Source organism: Danio rerio, chromosome 24 (genome assembly GCF_052040795.2).
Source record: "Danio rerio strain M-AB ecotype USA chromosome 24, GRCz13ab, whole genome shotgun sequence".
In the NCBI taxonomy this organism is placed as follows: Eukaryota; Metazoa; Chordata; class Actinopteri; order Cypriniformes; family Danionidae; genus Danio; species Danio rerio.
Window position 1 is genome coordinate 44,915,001 of NC_141044.1, and position 17,500 is coordinate 44,932,500.

Consider the following 17,500-nt stretch of genomic DNA (forward strand, 5'->3'; position numbering starts at 1 on the left):
AGACACATGTATATACATACACACACACACACACACACACACACACACACACTCCAGCTGTGAGCTGATGACAGTTATTTGTCTTGATTATTATTTTGACACACTGAACACACACACACACACACACACACACTGCTAGCGCAGATGAACGCTTCATCTGGAGCTGCTTTATAGAGGCTGGAGCTGTTAGAGCAGTGTTTCTCCTTCATTTACCCTGTGGAAGTTCAGCGATGACTGTTTTCTGGAGTTGAGTGATAGCAACATGAGGATGTGTGTGTGTGTGTGTGTGTGTGTGTGTGTCGAGCTGTTAATGATATGATATCCAGAGTTTAACAGCAGCCTCATTGATTGCCATAAAGTTCTGATTGTTTCCATGGAGACACTCGAGCCCTCCAGACCAGAATACTCTATTACTGTCAGCAGGAAAATCTGTGTGTGTGTGTGTGTGTGTGTGTGTGTGTGTGTGTGTGTGTGTGTGTGTGTGTGTGTGTGTGTGTGTGTGACAGTGGGAGAGAGTGTGTGAGAGAGGTTGAGTGAAAGTGTGTGTGAGTGTGTGAGGGAAAGAAAGAGAGAGGAAAAAGTAAGAGTGTGTATGTGTGTGTGCGTACTGACGTGTGAGAGTGTGTGCATGCCTGCATGTGTGTGTGTGTTTTGTATGTGTATATGAGAGGGATAGAGTCTGTTTGTGAGAGTGTGTGTGTGTGTGTGTGTGATGTATTGACACACACACAGTATTCAGCTCAGCGGACTCTTAAATCAGCTGCGATGCCTTATTTTTAGAGCTCTGCAGGACAATGATGTGGTTCTCCTAAAAAGTGTGTGTGTGTGTGTGTGTGTGTGTGTGTGTGTGTGTGTGTGTGTGTGTGTGGAGGCGTTTGCTGAGTCAGCGTTCCTCCAGACCTCCTGATTCTCACTGCATTACAGTTGATCTGCCAAACTGCCCTCATCTGCCTGATCACGGGTAACTGAGAGACTACAGCACCATCACCAGCCCCAATCACACGCTACTGTACACTTTATTTACAGTGGGTGTGTCTGTGTCTAGTCTAAATATCTGACAACTGCTAAATGGAGAAGCATTTCCCAGACCAGCACTACATCTAGTCTTGCTTTCAGGAATTATCATAGTCAAAATGAAGCCAGTTTCCCCTCAAAACAAAAGAAACTCCTTAGCAACATCCTAGCAACCATCCTGACCACCCTGGTAACCATAGTTTTGACACTGACACACATTAAAATCAATCAAGTTACCAGAACAACATAGCAACCACATAGCAACTCCCTAGCTACCACCCTGACCACCCTGGTAACCATAGTTTTGACACAGACACACATTAGAATCAAGTTACCAGGGCAACATAGAAACTCTTTAGCAACACTCTAGCTACCACCCTAGTAACCACCTAGTATTGACCCAGACACACCCTACCAATCAATTAAGCTACCAGAGCAGCATAGCAACCTCCTAGCGACACCCTAGCAACCATCCTGTCCACCCTAGTAACCACGTAGTATTGACCCAGACACATCTTAGAAATATTTTTTTAACTATAGCAACACCCTAACAACCATCATGACCACCCTAGTAACCATAGTTTTGTCAGACACACATTAGAATCAATCATATTACTAGACCAGCATAGCAACTACTTAGCAACACCCTAGCAACCATCTTGTCCACCCTAGTAACCATAGTTTTGACACAGACACATTAGAACTAATCAGGTTATCAGGGCCACATAGAAACTCTTTAGCAACATCCCAGCAACCATTCTGTTCACCCTAGTAACCATAGTTTTGACACAGACACACATTAGAATCAAGTTACCAGGGCATCATAGCAACTATTTATCAACATCCTAGTAACCATCCTGACCACCTTAGTAACCATAGTATTGACCCAGACACAAATTAGCAAATTAGAAAGAACTTGAGTTGCTAGAGCAACATAGCAACCACTTAGCAACACTCTTGATTCTTGTTTCAGATGGTGGTCTTGTGTGTGTGTGTGTGTGTGTGTGTGTGTGTGTGTGTGTGTGTGTGTGTGTGTGTGTGTGTGTGTGTGTGTGTGTGTGTGTGTGTGTGTGTGTGTGTGTGTGTGATGGAGGCTGGTCAGCAAATGGTCAGTGTGTGTGTTAGGGGCTGGTCAGCAGATGGTGTGTGTGTGTGTGTGTGCGTGTTTGGAGGGATGGATGATCTTTTGTGTGTTTACACTGGCACTGATGCGGCTGTCAGAGCTGTTGTCATGGCAATGAGAGGTCACACTCACTAACTCAGTCCTGTGGGCCACTAACCAGCAGCCGCTGCAGTTTATTATGTTCAGCAGATTCTTCCATCCATCCATCCATCCATCCCGCCGTGCTTTATCACTCCATCATCCATCCTTTGCTTTTTTAGGCTTTTTATTAGTGCTTTTTTTTGCTTTGTTTTATTTGTTTTCATCATGCCATCATCCGTCTTTTCTATATTTTTGTGCGTTTTGGTCATTATTTTCTCTTTTATTTTGTCATTATTTTCTCTTTTCTTTCTTTTCTTTTCTTTCCCTCCATCATTACATCCTTTGCTTTTAGGCCTTTTTTCTTCACGTATTGTTTCTCCATTTCTTGCGTTTCACTTTTCTTTTTCTTTTATTGCTCTGTTCATCTCTTTCAGTCTTTTTCTCTTCTTTTTTTCTATTTTCCTGCATGTTTTTCTTTCCTTTCATGTCGTTTATCGTTCTATCACTCCACCAGCTATCTTTTTTCTGCTTTTCTGTTTCCTTTTTCCATTTTCTTCTCTCTGTTCATTTTTTAATTTATCATTCCGTCCTGTCGTTTATCACTTCATCCATCAATTTATTCCCGTCTCCTTTCATCTCCATTTTCTTGCATTTTTTTCGTTTATTGTTCTGTTCATCCATGCATCCATTTTCCCTCACTTTCTTTTCCTTCTTTTATTTATCGTTCGATCACTTCATCCATTTATTTTCTGCATTTTCACCATTTTGTTTTTCTCTTTCTTCATTTTCTTCTATCCTTCTGTCATTTCTATCATTCATTCATTCATTGTTTTGTCTTTTTTCTTAATGCATTTTTCCACGTTTCTTGTGTTTTTCTCTTCTTTTTTTATTGCTCTCTTGATCTATTTCAGTTTTTTTCTCTTCTCTTTTCTATTTTATTGCAGGTTTTTCTCTTTTCCCCTGTCATTTTCATTCTATCGCTCCTCCATCCGTCTATTCTGCTTTTCTTTATATTTCCTTTTTCCATTTTTTTTTTCATTTTTTGTCGTTTGTCACTCCATCCATCCATTTATTTCTGCCTACTTTATGCATTAGTCTCAATTTTCTTGCATTTTTCCTTTTCGTTTATTGTTCTGTTCATTCATCCATCATTTATTTCTTTTCCCCCCTCTTTCTTTTGTTTTGTCAGTGTTGTTTATCATTTACTCCATCCATTTTGTTTCCAGCATTTATTTTTATTTTTCTCTTTCTTTTCTTCGTTTTCTTCTATCCCTCTGTCATTTCAGTCATTCCATCATCCATTCATTCCAATTCTGCCTTTTTTTCTTCATGCATGTTTTTCCATTTCCCTGGATTTCTTTCTTTTTCCTTTATTCTTTCATTTCTTTAATTCTTTCTTTCCGCTATCACTCCATCGATCCATTTTTCCCTTTTTTCTTGCATTTTTATATTTCTTTTTTTGTTTTCTTTGATCATTCTGTCGTTTATCATTCCGTCACTCATTCATCCATTTATTCTTCTGCATTTTTTCTCCATTTCTTTGCATTTTTTGTAATCGCTCTCTTGTTTCCATCATCAATTCATTGCATTCTTTTCTCTTTCTGTTTCTTTATTTGTATATTTGATCCCTCTTTCCCCGTTTATATAGTTTCCTCTTCTCGTTCAGCATGTGTCTGTCCATCATGAGCGTGCTTTATTCAGATGATTTCATGTTTATTTGCAGTAAATCTGCTCATCTGAACATGAATGATTGTGTTTTGCTCTGTTGATCTCTGTGAGGATGATGATGTTGATTTCTGGCCTTCAGTGACAGAACTTGATTGATTTAATTAAGCACTGTTGTGTGTGTGTTTGTGTGCGTGTGTGTGTGTGTGTGTGTGTGTGTGTGTGTGTGTGTGTGTCGTCTGAAGGTGAAGGAAACTGTATCCGCTGAGCTGTTTGAGTGTATAAATCAGTCCTGACAGCAGCATCACAGTCATCAGATGATCGATCACCTTCAGTCTGAAACACTGCGGTGTTCTGGCCTTCTGGACGATCACACTGAGGATTCAACAGTTTATCTCACTTCAAATATATGTTTGTTTCATTTCTAAAAATAAGTAAAAGAATGAAAAAGAAGGCATTGTGTCCTCACAGTAAAAAGGTCTCTGGTTTGAGTCTCGGCTGGGTCAGTTGGTGTTTGTGTGTGGAGTTTGCTTGTTCTCCCCGTGTTGGCGTGGGTTTCCTCCGGCTGCTCCGGTTTCCATATTTTCTATTTAACATACTGTTCTAGCATTTGCATTCATTTATAAATAGAAATTGTTGATCAGACACTGATCTAATTTAATTTACGGATTTAATTAAACTCAATTCTGTATATATTTCATTTCATTGAGAGTGTTTTGAGTGTTAAACTGTGTTTGTCAGAGTGACGGTCTGTGTTTGGGTGGTTCACTGAAGGTCAGTCCTGATGAAGGATCATCCTCATTGATCTGCTCATCTGAAGTGTCTCGCTGACGTTAATGTGAGCACAACACACTCCTCTAACAGGAAGTGACATGCTCTGCTTCCTGTGACCTTCAGTATTAGCGTCTCATTGGAGAGGAAGCTTTTATTTGTCCTGTGTGGATAAAGAGACGTCTGTGATGATCCTGAACTCATTTTCCTCAAACTGGAATGATGAACATCAGATGAGTAGTGTACAGTAAACTGAATCCATTATTAATCTGGAATGATGCTTCAGTGTGATGTGAAACATTTGATTCCGTCACTAATTCTTGTTTAAGCTGTTGTTAAACGTTTTAAACCACAACAGAGGTAACGGTACTGTAGCTGAAGTTTACATACTTGATGGTAGCAGAGTTTGACTGTAACGAAGTTAATGATGGTGATAGTTGACGTGACCGGGTTTGACGGTGACAGGATTAACAGTGACAGTTGACGTGACAGGGTTTGACGGTGACAGGGTTGACAGTGACAGTAGATGTGACAAGGTTTGATGGTGACAGAGTTGACGGTGACAGTTGACGTGACAGGGTTTGATGGTGATAGTTAATGATGACAGTTGACGTGACAGGGTTTGATGGTGACAGGGTTGACGGTGACAGTTGACGTGACAAGGTTTGACTGAGACAAAGTTGACTGTGACGGGGTTCGACTGTGACAGTTAAGGGTGACAGTTGACATGACGGGGTTTGAGGGTGACTGTTGACTGACAAAGTTGACAGTGACGGGGTTTGACCACGAGAGTTGACTGGTTTGACGGTGATAGTTGACTGTGACAGTTGACGTGACTGGATTTGATTGTGACAGAGTTTAGAGTCACAGGGTTTGACGGTGACCGTTGACATGACAAGGTTTGACTGTGACAGAGTTGACATGACGGGTTTGACGGTGACAGAGTTGATGGTGACAGGGTAGATTGTGACAGGGTTGACGGTGATGGGGTTTGTTTTTGACAGGGATTGACTGTGACAGAGTTGACTGTGACAGTTGACGGTGATGGGGTTTGATGGTGATAGTTATTGTTGACAGTTGACATGACAGGGTTTGACGGTGACAGTTGATGTGGCAGGGTTTGACGGTGACAGAGTTGAGAGTCACATGGTTTGACGTTTGGTGGTGACTTGGTTTGATGGTGATAGTTATTGTTGACAGTTGACATGACTGGGTTTGATGGTGACAAAGTTGAGGGTCACGGTTTGACGATGACCGTTGACATGACGAGGTTTGACTGTGACAGAGTTGATGGTGACAGAGTTGATGGTGACAGTTGATGGTGATAGGGTCTGACGTTGACATGGTTTGACGGTGATAGTTGACTGTGACAGTTGACGTGACTGGATTTGATTGTGACAGAGTTTAGAGTCACAGGGTTTGACGGTGACCGTTGACATGACAAGGTTTGACTGTGACAGAGTTGACATGACGGGTTTGACGGTGACAGAGTTGATGGTGACAGGGTAGATTGTGACAGGGTTGACGGTGATGGGGTTTGTTTTTGACAGGGATTGACTGTGACAGAGTTGACTGTGACAGTTGACGGTGATGGGGTTTGATGGTGATAGTTATTGTTGACAGTTGACATGACAGGGTTTGACGGTGACAGTTGATGTGGCAGGGTTTGACGGTGACAGAGTTGAGAGTCACATGGTTTGACGTTTGGTGGTGACTTGGTTTGATGGTGATAGTTATTGTTGACAGTTGACATGACTGGGTTTGATGGTGACAAAGTTGAGGGTCACGGTTTGACGATGACCGTTGACATGACGAGGTTTGACTGTGACAGAGTTGATGGTGACAGAGTTGATGGTGACAGTTGATGGTGATAGGGTCTGACGTTGACATGGTTTGACGGTGATAGTTGACTGTGACAGTTGACGTGACTGGGTTTGATGTTGACAGAGTTGAGGGGCACAGGGTTTGACGATGACCGTTGACATGACGAGGTTTGACTGTGACAGAGTTGATGGTGACAGAGTTGACGGTGACAGTTGACGTGACTGGGTTTGATGTTGACAGTTGACGGTGACAGTTGACGGTGATGGGGTTTGACGTTGACAGGGTTTGATGGTGATAGTTAATGATGACAGTTGACATGACGGGGTTTGACGGTGACAGAGTTGATGGTGACAATTGACATGATGGGGTTTGACAGTGACAGGGTTGACGGTGATGAGGTTTGTTTTTGACAAGGATTGACTGTGACAGAGTTGATGGCGACAGTTGACGTGACTGGGTTTGATGGTGACAGTTGACGGTGATAGGGTTTGATGGTGATAGTTAATGGTGACCGTTGACATGACGGAGTTTGACAGTGATAGTTGACTGTGACAGAGTTTACGTTGACAGTTGACATGACTGGATTTGATGGTGACAGAGTTGAGGGTCACAGGGTTTGACGGTGACCGTTGACATGACGAGGTTTGACAGTGACAGAGTTGACAGTAACAGTTGACGGTGACGGGATTTGGTGGTGACAGAGTTGACGTGACAGGGTTTGACTGTAACAGGGTTGACCATAACATGGTTGATAATAATGGAGTTAACAGTAACAGTTGACTGTAACAGTTTCACATCAACATAGTTAACGATAACAGAGTTGACATTTTCCATGATTTATGAAATATCACATAATGACACATAATTAATCTAATATTGGTGAATCCTAAACATTTTCAGACCGAGAGTGCAAGTGTGTGTTTATTTTGTATATTTATTATTAGTATATTGTGTGTGTGTGTGCTTGTGTGTGGATGCTTGTTTGTTTTTTGTTTATTGTTTGTATGTTTGTATGTTTGTGTGTGTGTGTGTGTGTGTGTGTGTGTGTGTGTGTGTGTGTGTGTGTGTGTGTGTGTGTGTGTGTGTGTGTGTGTGTGTGTGTGTGTGTGTTTGTTTGTGTGTGTGTGTGTGTGTGTGTGCGTGTGCGCGCTGTTCTTTTGTGTCCTGCAGTGATGATGTTATGTTGCGACTCTAATCCTCCTGGACGGCGTCGACTCTCATCCTCGTCTGCAGATGGTCTGGAGAAACACACACTGTCAGACGGAGGCTTACACACACACACACACACACACACAAAATCTAAGTAATTGTGTATTCAGATGTGATTTGAGATGTTGATGTCTGGAGAACATGCATGACTGAACATCTGCAATGTGTGTGTGCATGCAAGTGTGTGTGTGTTCTGTGTGTGTGCCTGCAGCACGTGTTTATTCCAGATTTCAGCACATCTCAGTGTCACTACTGAACCAGTCATGCTTGCTTTCTTTACTCAGCTCGCATTCTTGTTCTCCGGTTTTATCATACACATTCACACACACTCACGATTGCACACTCACTCACACACAAGCACACACACTCACACTCTGTTTCAGTCACACTCACACACACAAACACGCACACTCTCCCTTTCACACACTCGCACAATCAATCAGAATAACTCACACTCATCCATACACACTCGGCCACACACACATACTAACACTTTTTCTCTTTTCAAATATCTCTTACACACACACACACAAACACACACACTATGAATGCTTCTCTGCTGTGTACAAATCAATGGAGTCTAAATGAATCATCAGCAAGGAAGTTTAGAGAGTGTGTGTGTGTGTGTGTGTGTGTCATTAACATTTAAACACTACTTTTACACTTATCAAACACACACACACACACACACACACACACACACACACACACACTATGACAGACCTGCAGTGTAGAAACGAGGAGCCAAACACACGTCGTGTCCATTACTGCGCTGCAGGAGACGCCGCATCAACACACTGATTATTAACACGTGTCAGGGTTTTTGGCAATTATTTTTAAGCAATAGTCCCGATTATTAAAGGGTCGCGTGTCTGCAGAGGGCCTCGATTTACAGCTGAATATCAGTTTCCTCAGTCTGGAAGCTTCTCAGAGAAAGAGCCGTGATGTTATGTTGGATATTAACATGGAGCTTTCATGAATCAGTGTTGTTGAGCAGTCATGAGCTGTATTTTAATTTCTCTCAGTGTGGCTAAGACACCCACGTTGGCTTTTTCTACATTGAAATGTGAATATGTTGTATTGTGAAACTACATAACATCACTGCATTGTACAATAGACTTTTTCAACAAACATTCAAATGTATTTGAGAGCACAACAGAAGCAGTGCATTGCTGAAGTAGGCGTCTCCTACATCCAGACACATTCATATGGTGCTTTTTAAACTGCATAACAATTATGGATGCAACGATTATAGATTTGGTTGTAATGTAAATATTATATATTGTATATTGGGTGAGCAGCTATTTAGATGAACTGTTATCATCATCTGCGCTCATGCATTCATAATCACTTTAATAATACTCGTCTAACATGTCTTTTGTTGACATTGCACTGAAAGTCTCGCCATGAGATGTTTTATATTGTTTGCACCCGGAAAGATGCAAGTGTGTTGCTCCGCTTGAGCCCGCACATTAACATATATTCTTACAGTAGAAATAAACTTGCAAGCGGAAAAGTCGTGATATGGGAATAGTCACTGCTATAGTTAATCCGGTGTGTGTGTGTATTAGCCTCGGTGTACATACTTGGAACTTTAAACTAGCGCACAGTTGGCAACTTGTCATCACTTTGTTTAATTGCAGCAGTTTCATTTTGGTCTGTGCAACAGAAATGCAGCTTATAGAAGCCTTTACCATTAATTAACTGTGAGGGATTAAAGCGGGGTTAATAGTGAAATCTGATAATCGTTGCATCCCTATTGACGATATCAACGCATAGTACAACAGGCCTTCTCTACAAACACATCCAGATGTTTTCAGCTGCCCGTGCCACTCGCTTATGGTGACTCTCGCTCTGCGCAGCCTCTGCAGCTCATGCTGTATTGAACAGACGCACGTCACTTCATAGCTATAGCGGCCGTTTCTCCACTCAACTAAATGTGTTTTGGATGTCTTGGTCACACTACATCGAGGGCCGGAACAAATTGCCTCGGGGGCCGGGTTCAGCCCGCGGGCCGCCAGTTGAATAGTCCAGCTATACTGTGTGTAAGCAGACTATAGATAATTACTTGAGTTTAACTGTGGTGGTAACTATATTGTTGCTGTGGTACAACACTACTGCAGTAATAGACAAATGATTTGATGGGCTTCAGTTTTCTACACTATAATATAATTTAAAATAATAATCTAATCAAAAACAAATGTGTGTGTGTGTGTGTGTTTCAGAGCGTAATGTGGACAGTCTCCAGCAGGCTCTGCATCAGTCGGTCTTCCTCTCCGCCATGTCTGCGCACCCGAGCCGTGACCTGCCGCTGTGCTGGGATCAGCACTGTAAACTCCTGCCCGGAGTCTCCGGTGTTCAGGCCAGCCGCGTCACACACTGGAGTGTAGAGGAGGTGACAGACACACAACATCCTCATCCTCATCATCAACACATACACCTAACACACGCATACACAAATGCACTTCATTGACCTGATAAGCTTGAGCATTGCTTTGCTCTTCAAGTCCCCATGAAGTCAAAACTAACCGTATTGATAATGTTCGTCATTAAGAGACAGTGTTTGCCTTTGAAATCTGAAAATGCACTTCCTGTTTGATTTCAGTTCATTTGTCAGATTATGTATATCTTGGGTATTGGGTGTGGCTAACATACTTAGCCACACCCCTCACGCTGTCAGTTTTGACAACAAACAGAAAGGAGGAGGAGGAGGAGGAGGAGGAGGAGGAGGAGTCTGTTAGGTTGGAATAAGTCACCCAAAACCCTTTTCCCCATCTGTCTGAATGACACGCCTACTTTACTACATCCAATCAGCTTGCAGTAGAAAAAACAAGCCACGCCCACTGTTTCTCATGTAATATTCAGTTCTCTGGGAATTGCATCACAACATGAAACACAAATGGTCTCCATCTTCCAGCTCATACAGACTGTAAACCTGAATAAAGCCTTTAAAAACTTAATAATACAGTTAATGAAGCACATCCTTGCTGCAACAGTCTGTTTACGAGACTGAAGTCGGGCTCTGAGGAGGAATTTTACAGAAATTTAGAGTCATGTGATGCAATTTAACTGCTTTATCCTGATTATCCATGTCTCAAGAGCCAGTTTCTGTGCCTGACGATCGGGTTGTCGTGATCCTAACCTTCGACCACCACCCGCTCCACAATGCATCAGCACACATCGCTCCTTCGGGCTAAGCCCAGCCGGGTTCAGAGGCCACGATGCTCCACTGGAAAAAGGTGGTTTGCCTTGTCTAGGTTGGAGGAAAGTCCTTACCCCAGGTGGAGGAGTTCAAGTATCTCGGGGTTTTGTTCAGGAGTGAGGGAAGGATTGACAGGCGGATCGGTGCAGCGGCAGCAGTAATGCGGTTGATGTACCGGTTCACTGTGGTAAAGATGAGCTGAGCTGAGCTGAAAGGCAAAGCTCTCGATTTACCGGTCAATCTACATTCCTGCTCTCACCTATGATCATGAGCTTTGGGTCATGACTGAAAGGACAAGATCTCGGATACAAGCGGCCAAATTGAGTTTCCTTCACAGGGTTGCAGGGCGCACTCTTATGGAAATTGTGAGGAGCTCTGACACTCAGGAGCAGCTCAGAGTAGAGCCGCTGCTCCTCCACATCCAGAGAAGTCAGCTGAGGTGGCTCGGGCATCTGTTTTGGATGCCTCCTGGACGCCTACCTAGGGAGCTGTTCCAGGCGTTTCCCACCGGGAGGAGGCCTCGGGGAAGACCCAGGAGACGCTGGAGGGACTATGTCTCTCGGCTGGCCTGGAAACGCCTCGGGATCCCCCCGGAGGAGCTGGAGGAAGTGTCTGGAGAGAGGGAAGTCTGGGGTTCTGTCCTAAGACTGCTGCCCCCGCGACCCGGCCCCGGAAAAGCGGCAGGAGATGAATGAATGAATGAATTAATGAACACTGATTATTGTTTTTCATAATCCAAAATTGAAACTGATTTTCAGTTAATCTGCACAGCCTTGGTTAATGTGATTATGATAAACTGGAAATTAGCTTAAGTTCTATAAAAATTGAAAAACTGTCAATGAAATGCTTCTGATAAAGCACTGTGAGTTCAACAGCAAGCTTAATAATCTAGTTTTCACTCTGAAATCATTTTATTAGCGGCACCAGGCCGGGATTGGCTAATCGGGAGGACCGGGAGAATTCCCGGTGGGCCGGTCTGTTTTTTGGCCGCGAGGGCCGGTGTCCCTAGCTCCAGAATCTGTTGCTCTCAGCAGTCAGACTTTTTAAATGAATGTATTTATTTACTTGACCACAGTCTTCTTATTCATTATTTTACAGCTCTGCTCTTTTTATCTATTTTCTCGCAGCCTCGTGAGCAGATGCAGCCTGCAGGTTAATGATGATATAACTCAGATGAGTCACCTTTCAGTGTACAGCTGCTGTGGTCGAGTGGTTAGCACATTAGGTTACGATGCCACCGACCCGGGTTTGATCCTCATCTGAGTAATTTTTTTTCACTTTTATTGTTAAGACATATAATACTGTTAGGGTTGTTGAACATTTGAAGTTCTAAAGCAGCTGTTTTCTCCAAAAAAAGACATGGTAGTGTAATTAGAAACTGAATTGGAAATAACCTTATTTTAATATAGTCAGTCGTGAACTGAGGTGGGCCGGTCTGAGGCTTGAAACTCCAGGGCTGAAAAGAAGTCTCACTCCGTCCCTGAGCGGAATGGTGGCTCAATGGTTAGTGCTGTTACCTTACAGCAAGAAAGTCTCTGGTTTGAGTCTCGGCTGGGTCAGTTGGTGTTTCTGTGTGGAGTTTGCATGTTCTCCCTGTGTTGGCGTGGGTTTGCTCTGGTTTCCCCCACAATCCAAACACATGCGCTATAGGAGAACTGATCAACTACACTGGCTGTAGTGTATGAGTGTATTTGGGTGTTTCCCACTACTAGGTTGCGGTTGGAAGGGCATCCGCTGTGTAAAACATATAATGGATAAGTTGGTGGTCAGATTATTCTGCTTGTTTTAGTGGGAAACTCTCTTTATTTTAACTCATTATTTCTTAAACCAGCACGATATTTTAAAAAGGAAATGTTTCTTGATTAAAGAGTTTTCCCATATGTAGACTAGAAGCAGACACTAAATGTAAGTAAGACAAGCATGTTTTGCAGTGTAGTTTCATTTGAGCAGCTTTTATTCTAATGATGTGATGTGCATCAGCCAATGAGAGCGCGGCTGCTGTTGGTCATGTGATTGGCTGAGAGTATAAGCAGACTGTAGTGTCTGCATGAGCTCCAGTGTTCAGTCGCCGTCGGTGTTTGTCATGCTAATGTCGGCCTGCGGAGGTGAAACTGAGCCTCTTTCGCTGTTGTCACGGTAACCAGGTGCGGCTGAAACTCTGACCCCGAGACATGAGGATGAACAGAGCGCAGAGATAAACACACACACTACCACAGTGTAAACCTGTGTAAATATCAGCTGCGCAGGATCTCGAGGGCCCAGCGGTAAACGGGTCAGCTGCTGACAGAGGGGTTTGAGATGGATGATGGACACACGCTGATATTCAATATATCATGAAAATGAACCTGCGCAGTATTGATATTGTGTTAACTTCAAATTAATGTGAATAGTTATTGAATGTTTACGTTTGTAGAGTGCTTATTTAATATTCAGATTGTGTTTGCCGTGGTGTTCATAATAGTTAGTTAATGTTTTGTCCCCGTAGCGTAGGGAATCTTCATTTGCAGCATACACTCGCACAGATTCTGACATTTCACATTTGGCATACAGCGCGTCTGAAATATTGATGTATTGATGTCTGTATTTATAGTGCTATTGTACATTACACGAGTTAACAGTTATTAATTAAACTGAGAAAGCTTTTATAAGTTTAGTTTGTTCATTTCTCAGTTAATAATCTAATACTAATCTATATTATTCATTTAAATGATTTATTAAATAGGGTCAATAACTGATCACATTCAGTTGCGTTTGTAATGTAATATTAATATAGTAACAGTTATAAATCTGCCTTTTCTTAGTCGATTTGAATGCATTAACTAGCATTTACTAATGAGACTGTGTAAGTGTTAATAAGACTTGTTTCCTATTCAACTTTATAATCCGTTTTAATTTAGTAAATTTTAAATGCAGTTTAATTTAGTTGAAGCATTTTACTCTGAAAATGTACATGCAATATATTAGGTAAACATTACCATATCAGATATATTAGGTTATACTAGCATATCATTTCCACAGTAGAGGAGCAGATGATGTCTCTTGTATTTTAGAAAAGCGCATGAGTAACCACTGTTATATTTTTATATTTGATCTTTTTAAAGTCGTATAAGTGCTAATATCCTGTATTGCTTTTAAGTAAGCATCTTACGGCAGTACAGCGTGTTCAGAGCGGTGTGTGTGTGTGAGTGAGTGAAAGCACTTTACTGCACTTTACCCTGTTTTACTCAGCTGAGGAGAAAGCGGCGCTCAGCACTTTACGCTGGTGTATTAACAGGATTTACACGCTGTTATTCATCAGCAAGCGCCCACGCTGAAGGCCTGTTTGTTTATGAGGATTTGAGTCGCGATTGAAGGCGTCAGTGCTGTGTGTTTATGGAGAATAATGGCCAGTGTTTACATCACTACAATCCGATTATTAATGACACCTACAAGGTCAAGTGCAGAGGGATCATTCATTTCCAGAGGGGTGAAGTGTCTGATTCAGCTTCAGTTGGTGGAATTGAATCTTATTGACTTCACGAGAGTCCTGTTCATTTAGAACGCCTTAGCAACACAATGACATTGTACTGAAAGCTTCTCAGAATGCCATGGCAACCTAATTGCAACATGCTGAAAGCTTCTACAAACACCATGGCAACCAAATGTCATACCCTGACAACAAAACCACAACATGCTGAAAGCTTCTACAAACACCATGGCAACCAAATATAACACACTTAAAGTTTCTCGGAATTCCATGGAAACCAAATATCAACGTAGTGAAAGCCTACCAGAACACCCTAGCAACCACATGGCAACATACAGAAAGCCTCCCAGTATGCCATAGCAACCAAAATGCAACATACTGAAAGCTTCATGGCAACCAAATTATAACACAATTAAAGCTTCTTAGAACACCATAGCAACAACATGGCAACATGCTGACAGCTTCTAAGAATGCCATGGTAACCAAATATAAACATACTGAAAGCCTATCAGAACACTCTAGCAACCACATGGCAACATACATAAAGCCTCTAAGAATTCCATAGCAACCAAATTGCAACATGCTGAAAGCTTCTAAGAATACCATGGCAACCAAATATCAACGTAATGAAAGCCTATCAGAACACCCTAGCCACCACATGGCAACATACAGAAAGCCTCTCAGAATACCATGGCAACCAAATAGCAACCAAAGCTTCAAACAATACCATGGCAACCATTTAGCAACATGCTGAAAGCTGTTAAGAATTCCATAGCAACCACTTGGCAACATATTGAAAGACACAGCAACGCCCAGTGACCTACAGCTAACACTGGTCATTCTCAGTGTGTAATGATGTGTGATTGTGTGTGTGTGTGCGCGTGTGCGTGTGCGTGTGTGTGTGTGTTCTGTTCCTGTGCTGTATGAAAGCCGCATCGATCCAGGCAGAATATAGATCCAGTGTTTCTCCTCCAGCTCTTCTAGAACACTCTGATGCTAATATAGAGAGAGTGTGTGTGCGTGTGTGTGTGTGTGTGTGTGTATACAGTAATCACTCCAGCGTCCCTGCAGAATCACAGCTTAATGAATTCTGCGCACACTTATTACAGACTCACACACATCTTCATTTGCAGGAACACACAGGCCTGACGGATGCAGGAAACCTGTGCATTCATGCGTGTATGCATGTGAGTGTGTGTGTGTGACGCTCTTCCTCTAGTTGTGTAGTGTAAGTGTTCCTCCTCTTGTGGATCTGTCGCTGCTGTTCTTCAGTCTCCGCTCGGGTTATTCTTAGCTGGTGTGTTTCTGGATTTCCCTCAGTGTTTCTGTCCGACAGCTCAGAGTGTGTGTGTGTGTGTGTGTTTCTCTGTAAACACTGCAGGAGAATAATGCACTGCTGACACTGCAGAAGAGCTGAAAACTGTGCTCAAAAACACTCTGATGACCTGCAGAGCACACACACACACACACACACACACACACTGAGAGACCATCATCATCTGTTACTGCATGAGACACACACATCATGCGCATGCAGACACACACACACACACACACACACACACACACACACACACACACACACTAACATACACCCACTCTGACACATGCTGACCGACACATCACAGACACTGACATCACACACAGACATCATACACTCACACACACACACACACACACACTGGCACACGTTGAATTTCTCACACTCTTTAAGACGGCTTTTTAACACGAATATAATCAATAAATTCTACATTAGTTTGATCAAAATACAGTGAAAACAGTCATTTCTTACACTTTATTTACACTTTTAAATTAGATTATACTGTATATATAATGTGTGTGTGTGTGTGTATGTGTGTGCGCGTGCGTTTCAGGTGGCTGATTTCATCCATTCTTTACCCGGATGTGAGGAACAGGCCAAGCAGTTCAGAGAAGAGGTAGTGTGTGTGTGTGTGCGTGTGTGTCTGTGTTGTGTTTGTGTGAATAAATGTTTAGAGGGTCAGGAAACATCAGAGCACATGTGTTGAGCTGTTGACAGTCATGTTTGTGTCCCGCACTGCTGTACACACTATGAGCACTCATCTATCTCACTAACTAGGGAACATTGGTTGTTTTAGCGTTATTTCCAGCTAATTTGTTCTTCCGGTTTGAAAATAAATGTTGAAGCTGCATCACGGATTAGATCCTCGTGTGTATTCCAGCGTGGAGACCGGATGTCTGTACTGGCGAGTGCATCGTGACGTCTCTGAGTGTGCTGCATTAACTCATGAGAAAGACTTGTTCAAGCCAATCAGCGCGCTCTGTTGTGTATGCGGTGCAGCTTCATTAATATGCATGAGAGAGCTTCCAAGCTTTTACCTGAAAAGTCTTGGGGATTTGACATGGCATTTTCCAGGCCTGGACAAATTTTTGAAAATCTGAAAAACCCACAAAGTTTTGGGAAAGTCATGGAAATGAGTTGAACAAATATCTGTACAGTTGAATATGGGTTAGTCGTCTTCTTTCTGTCCATGGCCAAACTCATGCCATCACATTATTAGTGCTGCGTGAGCTTTATCTAAATACATTTTACAACTTACAGCTGAAGTCAGAATTATTCACCCCCTGTTTATATTTTCCCGCTTTCTGTTTATCAGAGAGCAGATTTCTCCAACACATTTCTGCACATAACAGTGTTAATAACTCATCTCTAATAACTGATGTATTTTCTCTTTGTCATGATGATAGTAAATAATATTAGACTAGATATTCTTCAAGACACTTCTATACAGCTTAAAGTGACATTTAAAGGCTTCACTAGGGTAATTAGGGTAAAGTTAGGGTAATTAGGCAAGTCATTGTATAACAGTGGTTTGTTCTGTAGACTATTAAAAAAAATAGCCTAAAAGGGCTAATAATTTGTCCTTAAAATGGTGTTTAAAAAATTAAAAACTGCTTTTATTCTAGGCGAAATAAAACAAATCAGACTTTCTCCAGAAGAACAAACATTATCAGACACACTGTGAACATTTCCTCAATCTGTTCAACATCATTTGGAAAATATTTAAAGAAGACATATACATTTAAAGGGGGTGAATAATTCTGACTTCAGCTGTATATGTAGATTAATTTAAAGTAAATAGATTGTTGCCTGTATTATAATATG

General features: G+C 42.1%; 1 protein-coding gene across 3 annotated transcripts in view; it reads left to right on the forward strand.

Moving 5' to 3' along the window:
• l3mbtl4 (L3MBTL histone methyl-lysine binding protein 4) overlaps positions 1-17,500 on the forward strand; it is a 67,831-nt gene that overhangs the window by 46,862 nt on the left and 3,469 nt on the right. For all 3 annotated transcript variants that reach the window (XR_015525448.1, XM_087310206.1, XM_087310207.1), the window contains exons 18-19: positions 9,913-10,082; positions 16,230-16,292. Coding sequence is in view for 2 of the 3 variants with exons in the window: in XM_087310206.1 (XP_087166332.1) it covers positions 9,913-10,082; positions 16,230-16,292 (233 nt within the window). In the remaining variant the exon portion in view is untranslated. The remainder of the gene's footprint in view (positions 1-9,912; positions 10,083-16,229; positions 16,293-17,500) is intronic.